General features: G+C 49.7%; 1 protein-coding gene across 16 annotated transcripts in view; it reads right to left on the reverse strand.

Moving 5' to 3' along the window:
* Mical2 (microtubule associated monooxygenase, calponin and LIM domain containing 2) overlaps nt 1–26815 on the reverse strand; it is a 220611-nt gene that overhangs the window by 53987 nt on the left and 139809 nt on the right. For 10 of the 16 annotated variants that reach the window (XM_040284734.2, XM_013359329.4, XM_078046476.1 and 7 more), the window contains 2 exons: nt 26586–26674; nt 21458–25373 (listed from right to left, as the gene is read on the reverse strand). In XM_040284734.2, the coding sequence (XP_040140668.1) occupies nt 24975–25373; nt 26586–26674 (488 nt within the window). In that variant the 3' untranslated portion in view covers nt 21458–24974. Of the gene's footprint in view, nt 1–325; nt 401–6304; nt 6487–10369; nt 10551–21457; nt 25374–26585; nt 26675–26815 lie in introns of those variants that run through there. The other 6 variants (XM_078046477.1, XM_021727354.3, XM_021727355.3 and 3 more) reach the window with 6 other exon arrangements.

Consider the following 26815-nt stretch of genomic DNA (forward strand, 5'->3'; position numbering starts at 1 on the left):
TCCATGGGCCTCGGTTTCCTTATTCATGTTCCAAAAAGCTTGGAGTCTATCACGGCTAAGGCTACTTCTGGGTAAAATTCTGGAATCTCAAGTCTCCATGATTCTAGAGTAGGGGCCAGTCCCGAATCCCTTGGAGAATTCTTCCTTTAGATCACAGTGGAAATCAGGTCAACTGCATGTTGTTTTTTTGCCCCTCACATCCTGGAGGCCGCGGCACAGAAGACAGGCACCATGTAAGGAATGAGAGAGCTGCTGCCTGGGAATCAGCTCCTGCCCAGCCCAGTCCAGCCCACTCAACCCACAGAGAGCTTTCGATATGACTCACTGGACTGGAATCTTCTTCTCCAGTTCTGGTGTTTGCTTGGAGTTGGAGCCTGGAAGCTATTGGCCCGTTGCAAAGCTGTGGTGAGAAAGAAAAAGAGAGCAAGAGTCCATCAGATGTGTAGAGGTGATATTCCTCTAGCCCATTGACCCCAAATTAGCAGACAGGTGGCTCTAACTGACGGGAACTTTCCTTTCCCCACACCACACTTCCCTGCCCCCACAGCCCATTTGTCATTCATCCACTCATTAAATATTCATTGAGAACTGGCTTCAGGGCAGGCACTGCCCCCTGTCAGAGCAGGCCTCCAAGGATGAGCCATCATTCTGTGTCACTGATGGTTAATAGGCCCTCCTTCATGCATGTGTAGAAACACATACACGAAAACATGCCTCCCCGTGTGTGGATGAGCACGCCTACATTCATTCATTTCTATCAGAGCCGGCCTTTACAGCTGAGGCCTCGGGTCAATGTTCCGTAGATGTAAGAGGACCCTGGAGCTCCTCTGGAACCAGGAAGCTGCAGAAAGTTCTAGCCCCTGCCTTCCCTTTCCTCCCCGAGCCCCCCAGATCCAGGAAACCAGTTTTAACAGAACCTCTGGGCAAGCCATGGCTGTGACCCCTTGACCCCCTTCTTGTGGCATGGTTCCCATGGAAACACGTCTGCGGTACACGGTGTCCTTCCCACTGGACACCCACTGCCTAGCTGGGCCTTGAGAACCAGCTGAGAAAAATGAACACTGAATTCAGAAGGAAAGGGGTCTTGGAACATTTGGGGCATGAAAGTGGGCAGAAGGGATCTAAGTGGACCCAGTTCCCACAGAGGACCCCCCAGATTCCGTCTCAGGTATTTCCATCACAGCCAAAGAGAAAGAATGGGCTCCATGCCCATCCAGAGACTCACAAAGCTGGTCCGTGGGCATGAGAGGAAAGGAAGGGGGTGGAAAGGATTTGGGGATGGGAAGATGGCGGCGGCAGGGAAAGTTTGAATATAGACCTTCCCGGATCCAAGGCCCAGCCAGCGTGTGGGCATGTGTGTGCTTTGCCCACAATTGCCTGGAGTCAAAAAACTGACAACTCCCATGCACAGAATCAAATCATATAACACCTGTGGGCCTCAGTTTCCTTATTCATGTTCCAACAAGCTTGGAGCCCATCGCTGCTCAGGTGCTGATGGACAGGCATCATCTCTCCAGTCTTAGACATTCTATTCCCTGCCAGTTACAGGTTGTACCTCAGTGCTTTCCTACTAGCCAGGCTGTGGAACACAGGTGTGAGCCACTACCTTGGGGCTTCCTTTTCTCAGGTCAAGTTCCTTGGGCTCCTTAGACCCTTGGCTCCTCTCCCTCCCTTTCCCCATTTGGAAATGCTTTGTGTCTCCTCTCTCTAGTAGGATTCCAATCCCACGGGCTTGCCCTCAAAATCAAGTCCATGGATCTGAGGTGGAGCCAGTGTGGATGGATGGTGAATAACCCCCACACCCCATTACCAGATGGTACTCAAAGTGCAGCCACTTTTGTTTGCCAGATTGGATGTTTTACATGAGGAGCAAGCAAGTTCAGCACAGTTGCATCCCGCAGACCCCTAACCAAGAGACCACCCAAGAAAAATATAAGACTTCTTAGGTTAGCCCTTCATTGATATGACCAAACTTCCTGTCAAGAACAGCTTGGAGGAGAGATTTATTTTGGCTCATGATTTCAAATGTTTCAGTCCATAATCAACTGGCGGCAAAGCAGCAACATAATGGCGGAAGGGCACGGTGAAGAAAGCTGCTCAGTTCATGGCAACCAGGAAAGAGAGAAAGAGGTCAAGGGCACACCCCCTGTGACTTACCTCCTCCAAACATACCCCATCTGCTTCCAGTTCCTATCTAGCAGTCCATTCGGATTATTAAGTCTTCAAGTGGATTAATCCACCAATGAGGTTAAAACCATCACGATCCCATCATTACCTAAAGCCCCACTTGTGCACCTTGCTGCAATTCCTTCAACACATGAGCTGTTGGGGGACCTTCCCAGCCACCACTGAAAGCTCTGACTGCTTCTCTTCCACTGTTAACATTGTGGAATGGAACCTACTGGAGATGACTAAAATCAGGGGATGTCGCTCAGTGGTAGAGCAATTGTCTAGCAATTGTCTTGAGTTCAATCCCTAGCACTGAATACTAAAAAGGAAAAAAATAATAAAAAAGGAAAGGGATAAGATTAATGAGAGATTTCCCAACACGACTATTTATGAGACACACATGCACATATTTTTTACCACAATGGAAACAATGAGTGTGGATGGCAATGATTAGTTCTAGTAGCTCTCAGCAGCATAAAGAATGGCTGGTTCTCTTCTTTTTAGCTTATGTTCTATGTGTGTTTAATGTTTGCCTATAGTCCTTATTTTAGAGGAGCACTTTAATGTGGGGGATTTCAGTGTATGATCTGCAAAAGGAGTAAGAGGGTGAGAATTTTGCCATATGGTGCTGATGATCTCATTTTATTGTTACAAACTAGTGGTGTCCTCCATATGCCATTGGACCATCCTGATATCAAATTATTGCCAGGGGAAAAAAATGGATAAATACCAATTTTCCTCTGCCAAAATAATTTGGGGGCAGATTGCCCTCCTAAATCAACTTGGTTTCTGTCCAAAAATCCAATGCACTAGATCCATCCGTTGAGTTGCTTGGGCACGCATTTCCCAATTAATTTATCCAGGTGGACTCCCCGGAAGCCGCTTTTCTGTGATTCCCAAAGTCTGGGTCAGGCCCACCTGCATCCATGTACCTGGGTTGCTTACACCAAATGCAGATACTGTCCCATTTTAGACCCATGGAATTTGATTTTCTGATGGTGAAGATCCAGATATATGCCTTCTAGACAAAATGTATATGAATCACCGGACTAAATTATTATAGTTTGGATTTTAAATGGCCCCCCCAAGTCCAATATGCTTAAGGCTTGGTCCCCAGGCTGTGGTGCTATTGGGAGGTGGTGGAATGTTTAGGAGATGGTGCCTAATGGAAGGAGGTCAGGTTACTGGGGAGTGTGCCCTCGAAGGAGATATTGGGACTGAGGCTTCTTCCTCTTTTTCATTTTGCTTCCCAGTTGCCACTAGGTGAGCATTTTCCTCTGCCATGTGTTCTCGCCATGATGTTCTGCCTTACCACGGGACCAAAAGCAACAGGGCCAAGCAACAAGTCACCTCAGAAACCATGAGCCAAAATCAATCTTTTCTCTTTATAAGTTGTTTATCTCAGGTATTTTGTCACAGCAATGGAAATCAGATTAATACCACAGATGTCTTAGGGGAATGTTTTCTATGGTTTTCATAACACAGGGTGTATGTAAGTTGTATTTCACGCCATCTCCTTGGGCAGGCTCTGTAAAAGAACTTGGTGGGTATGAGCGCTTCCTTGACTAGCTGAGGTGATCCTGGAAATCTCTTGTTAAGTGGCGGCAAAATGTACATAACATAAAAAATACCATTTCTTAAACGTTTACTAATGTGTTGTACAACTCAGGAACAACCAAATGGAAGTGATACTTCAACAAAGGGATGGGGAAGGGGTATGAGGCTTACATGCCCCCTCAGGCCCACCACTCTCCCAGGACCTCTATTTGTTCATCAATCCCAAAGCTCTTCCTAGCTGTTTTGCTGTTTAGTTAAAAAAAAATTGATAGCATATAATTCAGTGGCATTAAGTACATCTACATTCCAAACAACCATCACCACTATCCATTTCCAAAACTTTTCTCTCACCCCAAACAAACCCTTTTTTATGACTGGCTTACTGCACTTAGTGTATGTCCTCAGGGTTTATCCATACTGTACTATATATCAGATTTTTGTTCCCTTTTCAGGTTGAATAACATCGCTTTGAATGGATGTGCTGTGTTTTGTTTATCCATTCATCTGGAGATGGCTCTTGGTTTGTTTCTCCCCTTTGGCTTTGAGTATGAGTGCACACACCAGGAATCTTTCAAAAGCAATATCCTGGTCTTGTCTGGTCTTCTCTGAATCCGCCTTAAAGGCATTTATCCAGGGGAGAATCCAGGTGAGTTCAATAACATCCACTCATGATGTCAACCCTGCATTATCTGGGAAAGTGTTGAGCTTCTTATCTCAGCATTGAGAGTAACGTTAGAGATGCTAACCTTAACCATTGAGTCCGGCCTATCAGTGATCGAAACCATAATTGATGAAAACGAAGTCAACAAAGGATTGTCTAACATTCCTCTATCCACCCCTCTATGTTCTTGGTATTTTATTCTAGAGTTAAGTTAGACTGTCAGAAACAAAATGCTTTGGCCAACTACCTTAGTCTCTTAAACCCAAGTCCATGACTCGCTGTCTTACCCTAGCCTGCCAGCAGGGGGCACTATGAGAAACAACCTTAAGAAAACTATGGCTAAATTTTCTGAGGACTCATTAAGATATGAGCTAAAACAGTTCTTGATATCATCTATTTGACATGAGCAGAAACTTTCTATAGAGTTCAGCATTAAGAAAAGTTGCATCTACTCTTGATAACTATGTAAACCAGTATATATTTTTCTCTTGGACAAGGAGAACAATTGTGTGGTTCCCTTTTTAATACTGTCTGTTTAGAACTATGTTCTCTCTCTCTGGAACATTTTACTTCCTAAATTGGCTTTGTTATGCTCGACTCTGAGGCTTCGTTTGTCATGTGTAGAGTCATAACTTCGTATTACGTCTTTCTCATAAGTGGCCTAAAATCCCATGACAGTTTAGGAGAGAGGAGAAACGAAAGGAAAAAAAAATGAAAGACAGGCAGGCTCTGGATCTGCAAGTGGGAGGCTGGAGCTCAGGGAGACGGAAGGGGTGGGGAGTTAGCGGTAACCAGAGGCAAGGCAGGACGCTCTGGGTACAGGACAGTACTCAGTTCAATGCCTGTGCTCAGCTTTTCATACTACAAATGGCACTTTAAAAATGTATTTTGGTGACAACATCCATTTTTCTTAAAAAAAAAAAAAAAGAGATCCACATGGAAGGGGAAGTTCAAAGTTAAAAATATCTGCATCTATTCTCTTTGGCTCCAATCCTTCTTCCTGGGAAACCAGGGCTTCTGAGGACCAGGTGGAAATTTTACTCTTGACCACCAGAGGGCGGTGCAGGACAAGTTTGGTGTCCAGCAGAAAAGGCTGTTTATTGGTCCTAAAGGAAGGAGGCAAGTTTGTTGGCCTGTTTCTTCCCTGGCTCTCCTTCCTGCAAGTCAGATGACTTGGTCACAGGTTGATGTTGACTGAATCAAAACACTCAATTCTGGGTCACCTTTATGAATTAAAACAAACTGGGTTGCTAAAGACAACTTGTTCTAAGTAGGCCAGAATGTGGAGGGTGGGCCCCCATCACCTGTTCTCAATCCTCTGGAGGGGAGACCAGGGGAGAGTTCATGGTCTTTTTCTCACCTGAAAACTGGGATTTATATTATTTACCTACATACAGGGTCCACCTAGGATAAAATGGGGCCATGGGTAGGAAAATTCCAGGTGCTCACTCAAGATTATTATTGTGTAGGCACAGTTTGGGTGAATTTCATGAGCCCCATGCCCCCAGGAATGGCCCCTGTGCTGCCCAGGGCTGCATGGTGTCCCGCAGCAGCAGATCCCACGTCCTTTCCTTTAGGGGTTAAAGGTTGTTGGAGGAACCTCTGAGGCAATATCCACACAGGTCACAGTGGAGAAGCTGTTCCAGGTAAGAGGGAACTGGGTCCCCCTTATCTCTGCCAGCCGGTGACATCCAACAGGGGACCAGGCCCCTCTGATGTTTTCCCACTTGGGACTTCAGAGCTGGAGAAGCATGCTAGCCCTGGTGCAGAGCCCCCAGCCTCACTTGAACCTCCCTCCTCAAAGCTCCCACCCTGAGAGTGCTACTGTCCCCTGGCCTCCAGGAGGAAAGGCAGGCCGTGAGGGTCCCTGCTCCCTCCCAGGGTTCCAGAATGAAGCACGGTGCACCCTCTGCTCACCATGTGCAGCTTGCAGCTCCTCCAGGCACTGTGGAGAGTCTGCCCTGGTCAGAGGCTCCCTCAAGGAGATGTGCCGGGTGAGGGGCTTCGGTAGAGGCGGGGATTCTGGCTGCCAGGCTCTCGCTTCACAGGGCTTCGCCCTGGAGGCCTCGCTGCTGCCATAGTCAGATTCTGCATCGGAGCTGGAAGGAGGAAGGAGGGAGTGGGTGAGCTGGAAGCCTTGGAACCCACCCGCTGCACACACCCACACGGCGCCCTTCCCATCCCTGCCTCCTGCAGACCTTGGAATCAGTCAGGGGTTCAGTTCACCTGTGCCCAGTCCCCAGCCTTGGACTGCACCATAGTCTGAGGTCTGAAACCCCCAATTCCTCTGTTGAATTCTTAACCTCCAGAACCTCAGAATGTGACTGCATTTAGAGACAGGGTCATCAAAGAGGTAAACTAAATTAAAATGGGGTTATTAGGTAGACCCCCATCCTATATGACTGGTGGCCTCATAAGAACAGGGAATTTGGGCATAGAACGTGTGCGCAGTAGGAAAACGCCACCGTGTGATCAGGAGACGGCCATCTACAAGCCCAGGAGAGAGAGGCCTGGAGCAGTTGCGTCCCTCCAGCCCTAGCTAGAGCCAACCCTGCCAGCGCCTTGATCTCAGACCTCCATCCCCCAGAACTGTGAGAAGGGAAGTTCCTATTGCTTAAGTCACCTGGGCTGTGGTACTTTGTGACACAAAGTTGACGGATATAAGCTTGGATCAGAGCAAGAGAAAGCTCCCAAGCAAATGTCTGACCAACAACTCACATAAAGTAGGGGGTGTCTCACCGTCTCCCAGCCCTGAGCACAGCTCCTGAGCTAGTCTACAGGAACTTGATCCTAAAACTTTAGGCCCTGAGGTGCTGCTTTCCTTCCCCCAGAATGGGGTGGTGGTGGGGAGTAGAAAAGCCTTTCTGGCATTTGGGGACGTGGTGTTTAACGTGGCAGGAGTTTAAGTGGCAGAGAAGTGGAGGCAGAGTGTTGTGGGCAGAGGTGGAGAGGGCATGAGACATTTTAGTGAAGCTAAATATCCTTCCTCTCTATCTATGGATCTCTATGAATCTATCTATCGTCCATCCACCCAGCATGGTTCTTCCACTAGGTCACTGCCCCTTGTCTACCTATGTGCCTAGTGGACCCTTCCTAATGCCCAGGCCTGCTCAGGCCTGGCACCCCATCCTGTGCACTGGTCAGCCCCAGAGGTGGGTATATGACCTGGGTAACACCAAGCTTCCCTGGCTCCGTTCTGTGACATTATTATGGATATGGGCTGAAGCCCTCTGTAGTGAGGGCTGCACAGGTGGGGACAGCCTCTCTGTGGATTGCTGCAGGGCTGACCTGTGCAGAGGCAGCAAGGGACAGCTGCTTGTGAGTCTCTGGCTTCAACATCACCTCCTCAAGGTGGCCTGAAATGAGGACCACCCTTGGACTTCCTGGCCCCCACCAGCCAAGACGTCTGCCTTTGTTACCAAAGCTGCCTTGAACTGGGTGTCTGCCTCTTACCAAGGGGGTGGATCTAAGTGAGCCTAGAGGACTAGAAGGCTGTGTGACCTTGCTTGGGTAGGCGCCTTCCCTCCTCTGGGCCCTGATTTTCTATCTTAGTGACTACTAAGGGCACTCTCGGGGAGTGGTTCTCACGCAGATGTGCACATCAGAAGCACCTGTGACGCTTGCTGAAGCGTGGTTCCCAGGCCCCTTTCCAGGGTCTAAATGATCAAGACTTAATAAGTTAGATGTCCGTGACCATTGCCTCCATTTTTTCCTTCCTGTTGTCCCCACACGTTCTTCAATTAGGCCTCTGCCCACTGACTCCATGGAGACCACGTCGTGGACGTTAATGAGGACTCTCCTGTTGGAAAGCCCCAAACTCCCTTCTCTGTTTATGCTGTTGACTGGACTCCACAGCTTCCCAAGGTAGCAAACCTCGTCGTCCTTCAGGGCCCGTGCTCTGCCACTGAGCCACCCTTGTCCTCAGATCCCTTTTTGAAACACTCTCTCCTCTCGCACTCCTTAACTCCCCCATCTGGGTTTTCCTCCTCTCCAGTGGGCTTTGCTCGCTCTTTCCCTGCTTGCTTTCTGAATGTGCAAATGCCCTGGGGCTCTATTCCAGGCCCAGCTCCCCTTTATCAACAGGAGGATCATCTTACTCCCTTCAGGACCCCTCAAGTCCTTTGGTTTAGTGGGTTCTGAACTCACCATCTTCAGTCCTGTTTCCCTGAAAGTTCCGATGTCAGACTTGCATGTTGGACTGCTAACTTGATGTCTGCACAAAGATGTGGGCAACTCAAACCCTAGGGGTCCAGGATTGAACTCTTGGTTTTCCCCATGACCTATATCCCCTGAAATCCTTCTCCCCTCAGGAAATGATCATACTACCCGTTCAGTGATGGAGTCAAAACCTGGGAGTTGCCCTTGAACTCTTCAATCAGCAAACCCATCCCCGCTGTTCCACAGTCCCTGATCTCCCTGCCTGATCTCCCTGCCCTTGCTCTGCTCCACCAGACCCATCCTCTCCCTGCACCAGGGCCTGCCGATTTTCAAGACTTGTGACTGAGATGTCACTCTTCAACTTGAACATTCTCTTTCAATGATCTCTGGCTTAGAATACAAGCCCTTCCCAGGCTCCCTGGGCCCCACTCCTGCCTTCCTTCCGAGACCTCTCCTCCAACAGGCTCACTCCCACCCAGGGCCCTGCACTAGCTGTCGTCATGGCTGGACTGCCTTCTTCTTCCTTGACCGTTCCTTCCTGGTAACCCCTTCTCAGCTTCAATGTCACCTCCTCAGGCGGGCCATGGTAGGTGCTCTGCAAAAATGGCTGCCATCCTTCTCTTTGGAGCCACACTCCTCTGCCATAGGACTTCACAGCTCTTCTCATAAAGGGTGGAACCTACTTCCTGGCTCCTTGCATCTGGGATGACCATGTGACTTGCGGTAGCCAATCAGATGCCATGGGAACAGTACTGGGCCAAACCTGGGTCTCCAGAAACCTTGTGCTGCTCTCCTCTTGAGCTAGCCTCACTTGTTGGATGGAGGATGAAGACGCAGGACACAGTGACTTTCTGTCACCACAGCTGACAGCCAACTCTACTGCAGAAGAACTCTGCTGGGCCAGACCACCAAGGCCAGGGCTGCCCCCCGGGCCTGCTGAGCTGCTGGCCCCTGCAGTCGAGGATGTAATCAACGGGGTTAAGTCACTCACTCGGTGCTGGCTTGTTACCAAGCATGATTTTGGCAGTCAGTAAGGACACAGAGGCCTTATCTGGCCGCCCAATCTAAGAGCTGACTCGTGGCTCTCTACCATGTGCCCCTACTTTGCTTTTCTACCTGGTGCATGTTTTATTTTTCCCGTGAATGCTTCCTTGTTTGCTGGCTGGCTGCCCAACCTGAAGAAAGGAGGTGAGAGCAAGGAGTTTGCGTCGAATTGGTCACTGCCCTGTGCTCGGTCTAGTAGATGACAGGTACTTCTTGTTGTTTGAGCTCCTGAATGATGTGGGCGTGTCTGGGGGTGTGTCTGGGGGCCAGGCCTGGAGTCTGCCCTTCTCATCACCACTCTGGGTGGGGATCTGATGCAGGAGGTGAGATGACGCCCTCAGAAACAGTCACGGAGTCACCAGGCTCCATTTCCCCTGCTGGCTTCCCCATCACCATGCACTGTGCTCTCAGGGTGGGAGGGCCCTAGGAGCCCCTCCCTGTGACAGGTAATGCCCATCTGCAGCCCTTGCTGCAGACCATGTGACAGTCACCTCCCGGGAGATAACAGTGATGCCAGGGCCTTTCCCTTCCCCGAGAAAATAATTGCTGACATTTTCAGGGTTTATCACACCCTGAGCCTTGTTCCACACACTTCCACATGCTAATGTTTTGATCCTTACAGCTCCTTCTGAGACAGGCGCTACGATTGTCCCCATTTGACTGATGAGGAAACTGACGCCCAGAGACGTCCTTCTGCAAGTGAGAGGAGAGGCCAGATCCCAAATGTTGCTCCTCCTCCAACCCCGGTGTGGCCCCCATCCTGGAGCTGCCTGGACATACCTGCTGTCCTCGCTGGTGACCAGGACACGCACGGCCAACACGTCCTGCCCAACCCCGTCCTCCCCAGGGCTGATCCTCACAGAGGTCCACTCGGAGGGCAGGGGAGAGGTGGCTCCACCTTCCGTATCACCGGGCTCTGGCTCAGGGACACTCTTCGGCTTCTTGGGGGAGATGGGCTCATCTGCTGAGAGAACAGGCTCTAGAGAGATGGTGGCATGGTGACTCTAGAAGGGCACCCGGTCCTCAGGGGTCTGGGCGGGATTCTGGAAGGGTGCAGGCCTCCGTCTACACAGGGGCTCTGAGACCCACCTCTGAGAGCGGCTCTGCCTTTGCTGGAGCCCATCCCTCTGCCCAGCAGATGCACAGCATTTCGGGCACACCTCCTGTGTGCAGGGCACGGACATATTCCTCATCCCATTTCATGGTAGGGAGGATCCCAACATGTTCAGAGGGTCCACCTCAAGCTCACCAGCCTCTGGCTGCTGGTGTCCAAATCACAAGGCCCAGCCTATTGCTAAACCCAGGGGTGACGTCTCACTTCTCATTGACACACGGGCAGCATCTGACCCAGCCCATCAAGCTCCCCTTCAGACACAGCCCTCCTCTCAGCCCCCGGTATCTCCTTTCTGGTCTCCTTTGCTGGTCCCACCTTCTCTCCTTGGTGTCAGAATGTGAAGGGCCACAGGGCTCAGGCTCTCAACCTCGTTGTCTACCCTCATGTCTCTGCAGATCTCATGGTTTTAAATAACCCTAGACAACAGTGGCTCCCAGGCTTACTCTCCAGCCTGGGTGTCTCCCTGAATCTTGACACACATACTGCGCTTACTCGGCACTTCCACGCGGACGTTTAACATGCGCATCAAACTCAACCTCTCCAAACTGAATGCTTCACTCGGGCCACCAACCTGCCGCACCCACAGCCGTCGCCATCTTGGCAGGTGGCAGCATCAGCCCCCCGGTGGTCAGGTAGCTACCCCGACTTCTCTCTTCCTCTCATCCTTCACTCAAGCCATCAGCCAGTCGTGGTGGCTGTCCCTTTAAAATCCATCAGGGATGCAGCCCTGCTCTCCACCACCCGGTCCCTGCCTCATCACCTCTGGCCTGGATGACAGAAACAGGTCAACCTGGGCTCCCAGCTCCCCCTGCCAAGCCCCACCCCCTCAGCCTTTCCCAGCAGCCAGAGTGTCCCTGCAGAAGCACAAGTCAGACATTGCCATTCTCTGCTCAAATCCCATGGGCTCCTCTTTTCACAGGGAAATAAAGCTGAAGAGTCTTACCTACTGTGGCCCCCAGTGGCCCCTGTGTCCTTGCACCTCTACTGCCCCTTGATTTGCTTGGCTCTGACCTCCTTGGTGTTCCCCAGCACCCTGGGCCGTAGCCCACACCAGGCCCCTTGCACTACTCTCACTTCGGCTAGAAGATGCTCTTCCCGGGGACACTTGCATGCAGGGCTGGCTCCTTCGCCACCTTCTCAGAGATCCTGCACCAGCCATCCTGTTGATGGTGCCCTGAAGTTTCACTCGCCACACATCTCAACTCCCAACCAACTATACAATTTTCTTATTTTGTGTATGGTCTCTCCCAGGACTAGAATCTAAGCGGTGATCTTTGCCCATGTTGTTTGTGGCTGGAGTTTACCTAACAGTGGGTGCTCAGTGGCTCCTATTGAATGAGTGGACAAATCCCTCTTGGTTCCTGATCCGCTGGGTAACCCTTCTCTGGTCACCGTGGAGAACTTGTCCTTTTTCCTTTCCAAGGGAAAGACCTAAACTGATCTTGGCTGGATCTCACCCATTGTCCCCAAATAGGAGCCATTGTCTTTTCTTTCCCAGGCTCTTAACTTTTTTTTGCCTACTGGATTTTTTTTCTACCGGGATTTTATATACACTGAAGGCTCCAGTTTTAGGAAACCACTTTTTAACCTCAGACCCCACCCGGCAACCCTTTCTCTCTTCTTCCTCCTTTCTAGCCTGTCTTCTTGGAAGACTTGGCTGCACTCATGTTCTACACTTCCCATCAATCCCATTTCATCCTGCTTATGCCCCACCCCAAACTGCCCCCAGCAAAGTCTCCAACAGTGGGAGCCCCACTATTGTGAAATCCAACTCACAGGGCTTTGGGGTCCTCACTACTCCAAAGGACACTTTTTCTCCCTGCCCCTCCACCTGTTCCATCTCGGCCATCCAGTATTCTAGCGCTATTTTGGGGGGTGCTCAATATAAACCACAAATCATTTGGCACTTGAGCATTCTCCATGTGCTAAGCCTGTTAAGCTCACATGATCCTCTGAGCCAAGCAGTATTATTGGCCCCATTTTTCTGAGGAGAAAACTGAAGGCTAGAGAGATTAGGTTGCAAGCACGTGGCCACACATTGCATCAGAGGATGGGGACCAATCTGTGTGTCCATGAGCACAACAGATCCCCAGATAGATATAAAGGCTTGTGGCTTTTATTCTGCAAATTTGGACTCGGAATATGCCCATAGTTCTTCACTTGCTCTCTGTGACAGGGGACTGTGTGTTTATAGTCCTTCTCACCAGAGTACGTGGGGCACCCCTGCCTGTCCCATTGATGGAGGTTTGGCTGTGAGACTTGCTTGGACCAGTGGAAACTCTTGGCTGTGTTGTGAGCAGAGGGTTCAGGTGGACTTGCAGGTTTGGCCTGTCACTCATGCTAGATTGCCATGAAAGGAACTTATTTCAGATGGTGCTGCCCCTTCAGCCTGAATCCCTGGTTGAGGGCACATGGAATATACTTGGAGCCAACCTATAGCCTGGAGCCCAGCCCACCTTAAACCTGCAGGGTCCAGCCAACCCACAGGCTCACAAGCAAGAAAGTAGAGGCTGTAGGCCACTAAGATATGGAAGGTTTGTTATACAGAATTATTGTGGCTGAGATCCAGCTCTATACCTGACTATATCTGAGAACAAGTGTGTTTGTGTGCCTGTGAACCACATGCCCAATACTCATGCACCTAACAGGTGCTACTGTACCCTCCTCTGAGTAGGGCCTACGCTAGGGATTAGGAAATGAATCAGTCACCATGGTCCCTGCCTTCAATGACCTCCTCTTGTCCCAGAGAAGAAGAGACACGTTCATAGATATCTGCATTATAAGGCAAACTGTCTAAGAGGCGGGCAGTGAACAGGTGGAAGGTGTGGGAGGTCTGATTTCCATGCAGCAGACACTAGGTCAAAGATGCTATTTTAACTGGGCTGGAGCATGGGATGAGCAAGAGTTGACCAACAGAAGGTACTTCTAGGGGCCTCTGGAGCAAGAGCAAGGTGGGAAAGAGCTGCCATCTGCATGGGAGTGGAAAATAAGTCCATGTGGCTGGAGGACATGAGGGCATGTTAAAAAAAAAAAAAAAAAAGAAAGCCAGAAATGAGTCCTTTGACATCTAACCATGAAAGGGCTTGAGTGGCAGGTTCAGGGTGGATTTTACTGCAAGCACCTCCACTGCAGAATCATAAGCTGGGGACTGGGATCATCAGATTAGTGGCATAGAAAGACCACTCTATGTCAGAGTGGAAGGTGGACTTGGGGACCCACAGAGGGGAGGAGACTCAGAGAGGTGGTGGTGACCTGGCAGCATGAGGTGGCAGCAGGCAGCTGAGTCAGGCTGCGGTGGCACCAGACCCAAACTGCAGGGATACTCTGGGTTCTGCTTTTCTTTCTTCCTCCCAGAGAGTTTTGGCTTTGCCAGCAGGACTCAGGAGTAGAATAGTTGCTCCTGGCTCCCTGAAGACCTGGAGGGGTGGAGGGCATGGCTGACCAATGGTGCCTCAGTACTGCAGGGCCAGGGCCAGTGTGTCTCATAGTGGAGCCTGGTGATTAGTGAAGAGGCCCCGGGTGGGCACTGGGATGCAGAGACTGCAGACAAAAAGATAGTGTTTCCTTCTCACCCCCCACCAGCTAGCTAAGGCACACCCCAAAGGAGGACATGCCCCTCCTGTTTCTATCCAGCCACAGGTACTTTGGGCTCTGGGGCTCATTTCCATGCCAGGATTTTTGCTTCCAGAGACCTTGGGTTCCTGTCCTCACAAACCTAGGGATCATGGAAGGACTGGTTGAACTGGTGTCAGTGGTGGGGGTAACCATCCTGAGGCCACACAACTCATTGTCTAGCACCCATGCTTGTTCGGCACTCTGTGTCTACCGTCTCTGACATCCCGACAGGCCTAAGAGGAGGGTACCATCATTGCACCAGTGGAAGAGTGGAGGAAAGCAGAACCCAGAGAGCACCTCACCCGGGCAGCACAGGAGTGCACAGTGTCGGAGCTGCTGCAGCCGATGGCCTGCCACTCACCAGGCAGCTATGTCTGCAGCCTGCCCAGGTGAGGCCACTTGTGCATGAGGCCAGCCCCTCACTCCCTCCCCTAGGCAGACTGCTCTTCACCTTAGATGCTGCCTGAAGTCCTCTTAGCTCAGGGAGAATCTAGGACTATAAGGGGATGGGTGTGGTACCGGGGGACCAGGATGGCAGGTGGGGAGTGGGTTGGGGGAGAAGGATCTGCACCTCCCAGAGCAGCAGCCTGCTGGGCCTCCTGGCGGGAAGCAGGTCAGCTCAGAACCAAGCATCTCATGCTCCTCTCAGCACTCGGACCAGATTCCTGCTCCTAGTGACAGAGGCGACTCAGGAATTCTAGTTCTTGGGGAAGGTATTATCATCAACATCCCAGGAATGTCTGACCTCACATACCCCCCCAGCAGGAGCCAAGTCCCAAGGCCCTTTCCTGCCTGGGCCTGGCACAGGGTCCTGGGCTGCCCTGGCTCTGCAGTGGAAGGCTCTCCTGTTTTTCCCCGTCTTGAGACTCTTCCACTCACCCCAGGACCCAGGAAGATAACAGAACAACACACGATCCCCATGATTGTTATGAACTCCATTTTCCAGGAAAGAAAACTGAGGTTCAGAGGAGTTGTCCAGGGCCACTACAGAGCCATGGTCCTAATGGCCAGTCATTTCTGGCTCTAGGCTTGGCGGAACCTCCCCTGTTGCTGTGTCCCCTGTTCTCTTGGAAGATAAAAATGGAGGAATAAAGTGGTATAATCAGGAAAATGGAGCTGAAACCAGGGAGTTCAACAGAGGAAAGGAAAGGAGTCAAAGGTGTTAGAGCAGCTGAATGGCCAGATGGGGACAGTGCAGGAACTCAGAGATGAGAACAGTGGGAAGCCACCAGAGAGTGGGGTGGGGGAAAGGCTGGGCCTACCAAAGCCCAGGGACCACAGCCACAGCTTCAAGGCAGAGAGGCAGGAAGAGCACCCTGGTTCTCCCTTGATCTTGCCCTCAGCCTCCCACCAGTGCATCCAGCAGTCAAACCTAACAGGAGGTCAGTTGCAAGAAACACTGGAAGACGTACTGTGTGGAGGCTGTGCCTCTCCAATACAGAGCAGAGCAGGGGCAGGGGCTGCTACAGTGTCTCTGAGCATGAATAGGCAGATGGCTGGGACACTAGGCACAAGGTACTTGTAAGGTGGACCATGATGGCTGAGGGGACACCGAAAAGATCCCAGCAGAATGGGGAGGGCCATGGGAAGGGGTCTGAGCTGGCAGTCCCTCTGTCCACCTCAGGGGATGCCACAAGTGCTCTGGGAGGAAGATTCGCCCACAGCAGCACTAATATCCTGTGCAGTGTGGGGTCCTCTAAGATAAAGGTGCATATGTCCAAAGACGGCTGCTGCCATCCTGGGGTCTTTGGAGCATGACTCCTCTGGGCATACTCAGGGAGCACCTATGGAGCTTCAGGAAAGAATCAGTTGACTGTAGTGCTGGGCCTCTGGGCCCTCCCCTGACTCTGGGACTTGGCTACTGGGCTTTCCTGTACTCTCACAAGGTCCAATGAGTGGGCCTGGTTGTTGACACACAGGCACACCCTCCATTGTCCTGAAGCCAGGGCAAGTAGTGTTACTCGGAGGGCCCTGCCTAGCCTTAGCAACGGCCTCTGTGCAGAGACCCATACATTAGACTAAATGCAAACAGGAGGAAGCCACAAAATTTGATTGGCGGAAGGGGCTGACGCCAGGTCCTTCCCTGGAAACCCAGGGGTGACCAGCTCCTACCTGAGAACCCTCATCCTGGACACTGGGCCAAGCACTGGGGAAACGGCAGCCATAGGAGGGCCTACAATAGGCCCCAGCCTTCAGAGGAGGCTCCCCCTGAACCACCCTCCTTTGGTGCAAGAGTTGGGAGTTCATGTGTGTCTTTCCCATGGCTCTGTAGGCTGCAGAGCAGCAAGGGACCTGGATTGTTTGGCCAACAGCAGCAGGTTTAGGGCACAGCTGATCTTCTGGTGCTCTAGGCACCCCCCCCCCCACACACACACACGCACATAACTTGAGGAGTTGCTAGTGGACAGCAGCCTCCCTTGGCCTTGGTTACATGTACAGGACAACTAGGTTTATAAGATCAAAACCAAGTTGAGCCACCCACATGTCTTGGTGTAGGGGCTCTAGTGGCAGGTTTCGCTCCACCCTGGCCCAGGTGCTGGTAGCATCATCCCCCCTTGTTTTTATCCTGTCATCTGGATTTCTGTGTCAGGACCCTAGAGCAGGGGACAGCAAGGAGGTGGGAGGATGTGTATGGCCTGGTGTCATGGGCTATCATGTCCCAAAGTGGAACATGCTGTTCCAGTTCCCAATGGAACTGCTCTCTACCGCCAACCTCTAGCCTAGCCCTGCCAGAAGCCACCCAAGCCCACCTGTCACTGTATGGACCCAACTTTGCCAAGAGAATCATGTGGGGATGCTTCCCCTCAGAAGGCAAAACCAAAGCTCCTGTCAAAATCAAAGGGTCTGCAGAGGCAGCAGGAAGCTCCTCCTCCAGGCCTCCCTCCTGAGCTGCGAAGGATGCCAGCAAGAACTTCCCTGGCTCCAACAGGCTCCCAGCCTGAGGCCCAGACCAGAGAGCCTATAATCCCGAGCATTTCCTGAGGGCCCCTGTGTGTTCTACCTGTTGGGGTTACGTAAGTACTCAGAATAACCAGAGATCCCAGACTTAGGGAGCTTATGCCCTAGCACAGAGCAAAACATAAACAATACACAACTCAATGACTGAGTTGCACGGCAGAGCTGAAGGTGATAAATACTATGGGAAAAAACCCTAGTAGGTAAGGTGAGCAAGGAGCAGCCATATGGATACTGGGAAGGGTATTCTTGGCAGAGGGAATAGCCAGTGCCAAGGCTTTAAGGCAGAATGCACCAGGTGTAGGAGGTCAGTGTGTCTGGAATAGTGTGTGTGAAGGAGAGGAATAGGTCAGAGTGCAAGGCCAGGCTGGAGAGAGACTCTTGAACCAATGTCTGCCTTTTTACAAGCCCAGTTTACAAGGCAGGAACTGGGGAGCTGGGGGTGGGGAGGATCTCTGAGCAGGAGACCTGACTTAGAGGATCCCTCCATATGTGTGTTGAAAATAGATTGAGGGGTGGAGGGAGAAGTAGGGGAGCCTCCTAGGAGGCCACTTCCATAATCCAGGAAGGAACGACAGTGGCTGAGGCCAGCTAGTGTGAAGGTGGCGAGGAGGCGACATATTCTGCTGTTGTTGGGATTTGCTGATGGGTTGGATGTGGGGCCAAGAGAAAGCAGAATCAAGAATGGCCCTCAGCATTGGAGGATGAGCAACAGGAAGAGGGGAATTGCTGTTTGCAGCAATGGAGGCAGCCAAGGACGGAGCCCATTTCAGGGGAAATCAGGATTGGAGGTGGTCTGAGCTGGACGCCCTGGTAGAGTGCAGGTGGAGGTGTGATAGGGAGGTGGTGGGTCAATGGCTGGAAACAGAGCCAGGACTGTGCTCCCTCTTACTGTGACTTGGGCACTCTCTAAACCAAACTCAAGTCCTGTTGGCAGTGGAGGGAGGGAAGGGGGCTCTAGAACTGAGGTCTGGGGGTCGGTAGGTGGGTGGCTGGGGAAGCTAGAGAACTAGAAAGAAATAGATGGGGTTGCCCAGTGAGCACTGGGGCTCTGCCTAGTCCTCAGCCTGAAGATGTCCTGCAGGTGTTCGAAGCCCCAGCTGATCTAGAGGTCTGCAGAAAGTCTTCCTGGGCTCATTACCAAGTGTTATCCAGGACTCAGCAGAGTGCTGTGGCTTGGGCCGAGTGCTCAGCTCATGGGTTTCACCTTCACGAAATGCTATGCTGAGGTTTTGTTTGATCCCAGTTTGCAGAGGGAGCTTGGCCAATGTCCCCAAATCAGAACAAAATGCCAGGAGTCAAAGCCAGGGCCTTGGCCAAGTCCAGGGCCCTTACCATACACCAAGGACCCTTAGGACAGGCGCCTGGCTCTGAGCCGGGGCCCTGGTGGCCTCTCTGAGCCTTCACAGTTGAAGAGGTCGCTATGGACTTGCCTCTCTGGTACCAGTGAGCTACTTTAATAGGGTCTTCTTACCATTAGTGCTGACCTCAAGGTTTTCACCAGGAGGTGAAGTGCTAATGAGCAGCTGTGTATTAAGTCCTTGGCCCAGTGCTACACAGAGAAAGTGCTCGCCGTGTAATAGCTGGGCCAGTGGAGGAGGCAGAAACTTTCTTTTACTTATTTAAGGAATTGAAAACAAAAGTTATAAAAATGAATGAGTTTACAGAAATAAAGGAGAGCAGCTCCCCCACTCTGGTTGACCTACTTACTCTACTTAGTATTCAAGCAGCACAGATTTATTCCTTCTGTTGGGTTATTTCTTTAGGATACATTCCCTGGGGTAGGATTATTGGGCTGAGAGGTCATAGTCCTTTTCTGAATCTATTTTTTTGGGGGGGGGTATTGGAGATTGAACCCAGGGGTGCTTGACCACTGAGCCACATCTCCAGCCCTTTTAAAAATATTTTATTTAGAGACAGGGACTCGTTAAGTTGCTGAGGCTAGCCTTGAACCTGCGATCCTCCTGCCTCAGCCTCCAGAGTTGCTGGGATTACAGGTGTCTACCACTGAGCCCAGCTTCTGGATCTTAATAATAATTGCCATATTTCTTTTCAGTAAAAGACTGTCCCAGAGTATGTTTAACTCAATACTTTTTCTCTTGCAATCTACTTTACTTTTTTCTTTTGCTAAGTTGGTGGTACAGCATAAGTAATTTACATTCCTTTGGAAGCCAAGAAAGAACTTTTTGTAAATGCTTTCTTTTTTCTTCTTAGTGTTTAGCTTTTTAATCTGCTTAAGTGAAATTATTTGTTTGCAGCCTTTGTGCATTTATCTTCTGGTCATAAATAAATACGAATGGATCACTTCCACTGGGGGAGAGCCCTGAGAAGGCCAGCAGTCAAGGAACTCTTTAAATACCATGGCATTTGACTTCTTTGTTATTCCATTTAATTCAGATTTTTTCTCAGTATGCCTAAAAGATTTTAAATTTTACTATTATATGCTGTTTTCAAAAAACGCATAGTCAGATTTGTCTCATGTTTTGTCTACCTATTTTTTTTTCTTTTACAGATATTAAAATTTAGAGAATTGTCACTCCATGAGCTAATACTTAATTCTATTGTATGTATACATAAACCTACACACATATATACGCACATACACAAATACATAGATGTGTGTATACTGAGTCTGTGGTTGTGGGAAATTATAATTTAATATTTAATTATATTATTTCACTTTTAGAATGTAAGTCTTTAATTTAGTGTGGATAAAGAATATTCTACCAAATGCAATTTCTGAAGATTGTAAAATCCAAACCAAACCAACAACAAAATTTCCAAGTAAGAATGGGAAGCCAATATGAACAGTTAATTAAGCATGTTCACCAGAGGACTCCTAGGGAGACCTTCAACATGCTAATGAATCTTGTGCATCCTCAAGATTCAGAAGGATTGGCAAGATCAGTATAAAACATCTCTCAAACTTTGTGACTATGGAGCTCTATTTGTGAAGCAACTCTTGGGGCATCACACTTGGAAGAATGTTGCTTTAATCCAACTCTGGAGAAAAATCAAAACCAAACCCTGAGCTCTACAGAGTGGAAGATTCTTGTCTGTTTCATTCCCTGCTGTATTCCCAGCACACGGTAGAGGCTCAGTAATGATTAGTTGAGTAATAGAACAAACACAGGTAAACAAATAAGATGAATCAGATCTAGGACAGCAGTTCTGAGACACATATCTCTAAAATGCAGGGAGATATAGGGATTTTGGGGTCGTCCCCTGCTGTATCCCCAGAATCTAGAGTAATGGCTAGGATAGGTAAGTAAAGGAATGAGACACTTGTCAAACCTGCTAGCTGGCTTCCGGTCCCTCACGTCTTTCCTTGGATGGAAGGGAAGGAGTACAAGATCCTAGGTCATGACCTGAGTTGGCTCTGAAGGCAGATCCAGGCACCAGCAGCTAAGCTGGAGACCAGGGCCCCAAATCTGTCCCTTTGGAGGTGCAGGAGCCCTCATTGAAGTTCACAGGTGGCTTGTCATACCAGTGTCAGAAATCCAGCTACATCAGGTCTGGCGATGGCAGGTCTCTGCCCACTATGTAGCCTAACAGAGTGAGGCTCCAAATCCTTCCCCTGAACACAGCTTGCAGTTGGGTGGAGCCTGTCCTGGGAGCTGGACTCAGAAGGTGCTGAATGATTGGAACTTTTGTGGGTAGGGGATGATGAACGGCTTTCCATGTGATGAGAGCACACCTGCTGTGTTCACTGCCATCCTGACAGGTATCCCTCTTTCCTCCTTACCTTCCATCCACCACTCAGCTGGAGCTGTGTGAAATGTTCAAGACCCAGCCTTTGCTCTCTAGGGGCCTAAATCCTGAAAGTTCATTGGCAAAGCTCATCAGGGCTCTGGCTGGGATGTGTGGGGGAAATGGGTGCAGGGAGCAGTCTACAGTCTGTTCCTAAGAGCAGAAGTCACACTGACCCTCACCTACTCTGCCCAGCATCTAGAATAGCAGAGTACCATGAGTTTTCAAGGAAGAGATCCCAAAGCTTGGCCCCAGAGTGTTGGTGACATTTTCCAAATATTACCCCTGGGTAATATTTTGGAGTGTCCCAGCGCAGCCCCAGAGAGTCCCGTGTCACCACAAGTGCAAGTCCCACCAGCGGTTTAGGGAAGACAGACTCCCTGTATTTGAGTTTTTAGGAGTTTCCATGGCAAAGAAGAGAGGAAACAATGAGCTTTATAAAGAACCATATTTATTTTCATTTACAGCATCAAATACCATAAATAAAGCTAAACATTGTTTGCTGTGTGCAAAATACAGGGTTCCACGTGGCACTGTAAATGATCACCAAAGGTCACAGACATGCCTTGCAATGAGAGAGGGAGGCTAGCTAAAGAGAGGCTGAGAGGGAGGAAGGCTCTCTTTGGTAGACATTCTAGAAAGGGAGGGAGACTCTGCAAGAGAAGATAAGACAAGAGCAACGACTTCGTACTGGCCAAGCTCTACACCAATGCAGCGAGGGATGCGGCATGCAGGGCTGGGCAGAGGCTCAGAGGTCAGGGTGGTTCTGGCTCCATGCAGGACAGACACCAACTGCAGCCTGAGACTGCGAGGCCTGGCCTCAACAGCTCTGTGGCATATGATATGCTGGTTCTTTGAGGAGCACTTTGATTGTCCTGCTGCTCCAGGTCAATGAGGCTGCAGGAATATGTGCTTTAAGACGAGTCACAGGAGCATTTAAACTTGGTGCTCCAGGCTTAGGGTTGACCTCGGTTATTTCTCAAAGCCATTTCTCTCCTGTGACAGTGACTACCTTGTTTAAAGCTCCTGAATTACTGGGGCTTTAAGAGCCATGGGGGATAAGAAGAGCCCCCGCCAACCCCTTGAATCTATGGTGCAGGATGCCACTAGAGGAAGGATTTGCTAGAATAGTTGTGATGACATGTTCACCATACAGAGCAAGGGTCAAACTTGTGATGAAGCCTGAGAGCGAATATTTTTAAAAATCCCTACAAAATGGATCACCTGTAATTTGGGTCAATGGCATTTAGTAATTATGTTAGAACCAAAATAAAAATACGCTACTGTGCAGGACAGTTTTCAGAGGTTGTTAGACAAAAGCATTCTTTTCAAGGGTGACAGAGCCCTCCCTATATGGTACTGTCTCAGGGTTAACCCTCCCAAGAAGGCAAGTGGCTTTGCAGGTACCAATGGAAAACATACACTCAAACTGGCCCAGGGAACGGAGGAGAGGTGGGGCATGCACTTGGTGTGGAACAGGCTGCTGGCTCCAGGGGAAGTGAAATTAGAACACGGCTTTTGAGCTGAACACCACCCCACGCCGATAACCGTCCATGCCACCAAATGAGTCCGTTAGTATGCAAGACACTCACAGTTAGCGCAACCAGTACTGCGGGCGGGGAGGAGGACGGGGTACGGAAAGCAGGTTAGGGGTTAGCACCACTCTCTGAAAATTGCCAAGAAAATCAGTCACCTTAGAGCAGAAGTGTGTCAGCCAAGAAGTGGGTGTAGCACTGGAAGGCTGAAATGAACTGACGGCCACAGTGTAAGGTTGGAAAGAGAAAGACAGAAAAGAGATCTTAGCGGGCGGGCAAAGAAGAAATGGATGACAACAGGAAAAGGCACCGAAGGAAACCGTTAAAGAAAAAAAGGAAAACTTCTCCCAACAAGTCATCTCAATTAGGAGAGATGAACCTTTCTGGTGGTGACCAGCTGCTGATTGACAGGAGTGGACACATGTGGTCTGCATATTGTCCATGCTCTGCTCTACCCGACCGAGAGACCTCCCACCTCCATATTCTCTTTGTCCCCCTTCTACTCTGGTGCCTTATATTTATCCTTGAATACGTAGCAGAGGCCTCGAGGTGTCTGCCCCCATCCCAGGATCCACCCATGTCTCGGTGCTGCTCACCAGGAAGGTTCACGGTCTCAGAACATACAAATATCTCAGGCTTGTGACAGGCACACCCCCTCTACCACAGTAATTCAAACCAGTCTCCTTAGGACCAGAAACCCCGGCTTCACAAAGGGGATCAGCCCACCCTGAGCTGGTGGCGATCCCAGTAACACGGCTGTCCACATCATGACCTCAAGAATTTAAATCAAACATCAAAGGAACCAAGGGCTCCTCCATCGTGCAGAACATTGAAACCCCAGCAACACATGAGAAAAATACAATGCGAGTCACAGGAGCCGGTTCCCACAGACTTGGCCACAGTCGTGTTGCTGTTGTCCCCCAAGGATTTCGGGGAAGTGATTGTCAAAAAATGCAACCCCTCTTTCCTCCCCCGCCCCCCATAGAAACTTGTCATCTCATGCTCTCGAGAACTCTGGCTCCTCACATGCACCAGGTTCCAGCCCTGGATCTAGAGGAATCTCTAGAGGTAGTATTTACTCAGAGGCCTCTTGAGCCTAGAGACTGTGGGGACACTGAACCCCTTAGAGGGCCTTTCTCTATCAGCTCCTCAGTGGCTCAACCAGATCCTGCAGCTGTGCATGTCCAGGCAGAGTCGGGGTGGGGACAGCTGGGGGCTCTGCCAGACACCCTGAGTAAAACATGCAGGTGGGCCTCTTACTCATTTTTTTTTGCTCTAAAGGACCCATTTCATTGAACTGGTCCATTCCTAGCCCTCTCTGCCGGTCAAGATGCTGCAGAGATCCCCCTGGAGTGCAAACAGCCTTTTTGCTAGGGTCACATGAACCTAGACCCTAAACGTTAGGACCATGTGGCTGGGCACCTATAGACAAGGACCACTAGGCAGGCCATGCTTCCCAAGGCCACGCTCACAAGCACCCTCAGGCTCAGCTAACACCAAGGGAGGGGGTGACTTCTTCCTCTCCCTGAACGGCCTTATCTTTTAGAGGCCCAGATGCCACCAGCTGAAATAGCTTGTCCTCAGCATGGCATCAGCTTGATGGATCTCCGGGGTCAAGTGCCATTGGGCTTTCCCTGCAGTGCCCATTAGTGGGAAGGAAAAATGTAGGTTTGCAACACTCTGAAACCCTGTGGTTCTGCAACACTGGCTTATGATTTGGTGTGGGTAAAAAGCCCTTGAGTTTCTTTTAGATCAAAACAAAAGAGAAAAATGGTTCTCCCTCTGGAGGACAGAGTCAACTACACATTGCTATGTACTTCTGTAGAAACACATTCATTCTATTATTCTTTTCTTCCAAAATCATTATGCTTTCATATTGAAAAAAAAAAACCCATACCAAAAAAACATGCCCACTGTTGACAAGGGGCATCCAGTTACAAAAGTTGAAAGGCACTTGTCAGGAGATTGCACATTCACTTTTGTGTATATAAATCCCAGACTGTTAACTTTGCAGGTAGCGATGATTACAACTCACTAGAATGTGGAAGGGGCTTGGACAACCGATGATAAACTTCAAACCCATGTTTAGAAAAACTGACACTTTAGAAAAAAAAATGTTTTTTCTTGGCTTAGTAAAAGTTAAAAAATTGAAATGTAAACCCAGAAATATGGCTCGCTTTGGTATAAAAAACAGTACACAGTTATAAAACACATCCTTCATGTCATCCCTGGCCCTAGCACCATGGCTAGATGTTCATCCTGTCAAGGCCAGTCATAGGTGGCCAATGTGAAACTCTTTGGCTTGGAGCTAATTGGTTACAGACACTAGACTTCCTGGCCAGAGCCTTTGCAAACTACGAACACACCGCCATCTAAACTAGGGAAATGTTAAGGCACTCTGGGACAGCCAGGGGCTTCACTGGAGCTTGATGGGGATGCACCTGAGCACCCAGCTTCGAATGCTCTCCAGGGAGTCCTCAGACTCCCGGTACATGGTTGCCAGGACCTCAGCGAAGGCCCAGAGAAGTGGCAGCCCAAGGCTCAGAAGCTCGTACATGTAGCAGTAGTTGTAAGCATTGTCCCTGAAATGGAGGCCGGCAGCTTGCAGGAGTCCCTGCATCCAGTTAAGCAGGCCCCAGGGGAGGCAGAGCAGGTCCCTCTGAAGCCTGAGAGGCCAGCTCAGGGATCTCCTAAAGAAGGAGGTGGAGATACCTGGGGGGCTACCTTCTGGTGTGCCAATGGCAGCCACTGCACAAGAACTTTCCGTGGGAGTGTCTCGCTGAGGGACTTCTTGCTCCTGCCACGTCCCCTCCTTCTGAGAAAGAGACCAAAATGAGGGCATTTAGTCCACGACTCTCACAGAGAACTCCTCCAACAAAGCAGACTGAGAGGGCCAGAGAAACTCTAACTTGGCAAACTGTGGGTTCACCCCCCCAAATAGTCTCAGGCCCCACTCATGATGCTAAATATGGGCACAACTTTTGGGGAGATAAGCTGACCATACAGTAGTTCATGAGGCTTCAAAATAAATGGTTGCCCTTTGACCAGCAACCCAACTTGTAGTGATTTATACTAAGATAATATTTTGAAACACAGGTGAAGATTTGCATACAAAGACATTCATTGTAAAAAAAAAAAACATTTGTAAGATAAAAATACCAAAGATTAAGTCCAAACGCGGGGCCAGTGAAATAGGTTATTGATCATGCATAAAATAGGATCTGTTATAGGCATTAAAAATTAGAATCCCAAAGAATTTTTAACATCATGGAAAACTGTTATTGATACACTGTTGGTTAAAAAAAGAAAAAAGGAAAAGAAGGAAATGAAACTGTGGAGAAAGATAGGATTCTAACTGGGTTAAGATACACTCACCTAGGAAAAAAGTCTGGACGGGGTAGTTTTTTCAGAGTACGGTGATTAACTTTTCTTCTTTATATGTTTTAAAATCCACCCCCCACTTTTTTTTTTACATTGAGCCTACATTACTTGTATTATTAGAAAAAAGTTTTAGGTTGTGGGGTTTTATGGTGGTGGGTGATTCATCAATCCAGAGAAAAGGTATTTGCTCAGAGCTGCCAGAGGGGGCGCTGCCTCATCTATAAACTCAGTGGGCTGGTCTTTACGCTGACATTGAAGGGCCTGGGGAAGGATCAGGAAGGATGAAAAGCTGACCTTATTATATCAGGTATTCCTCCTGCAAACAGCACCTTGTGGCCAGGTGGGCCCCAGGCACAGAGTGACCATGTGGCTTTTATGTGGCTGAGCAAATACTGTCCTTGGCTTCAGGAGAAGCCAGCCAACCACTTGCCTGGGAACTGGCATCTGGAATGGGGCAAACCCCAGAGGCTGGTTCAACAGACCACGCACAGGAACCACCCACACCAGGACGTGGAGGCTCTCTTTTTTATCTGAGGGTAGTTTTTGTCCCCCCAGGGCCATAAAAGTTGGTCTAACATTGAGGAATGCTTGACCTCCTCCTCTTAAGGCGTTTCCCTGTCCCACCAACACTCAAGATAGAACATACCTCTCTTTGCTGCTTCAGCTCTGCCCGCCTCTTCCGTTGTTTGCTATTGGTTTTATAGTGACTGAAATGAGGCTTGCAGTAAAATTTTCCTGTAAAAAGACAAAGAGACACACATACACACACACAATTTTTTCCCCCTGTAAAACAGCCACAGTAGACATAAGCCAAGGTTCCATGGCTATCCAACTTAGAATACATCATTAATAAAAATTAGCCCGGATCCACTCAAA

This window comes from Ictidomys tridecemlineatus, chromosome 4 (genome assembly GCF_052094955.1).
Source record: "Ictidomys tridecemlineatus isolate mIctTri1 chromosome 4, mIctTri1.hap1, whole genome shotgun sequence".
Lineage (NCBI taxonomy): Eukaryota > Metazoa > Chordata > Mammalia > Rodentia > Sciuridae > Ictidomys > Ictidomys tridecemlineatus.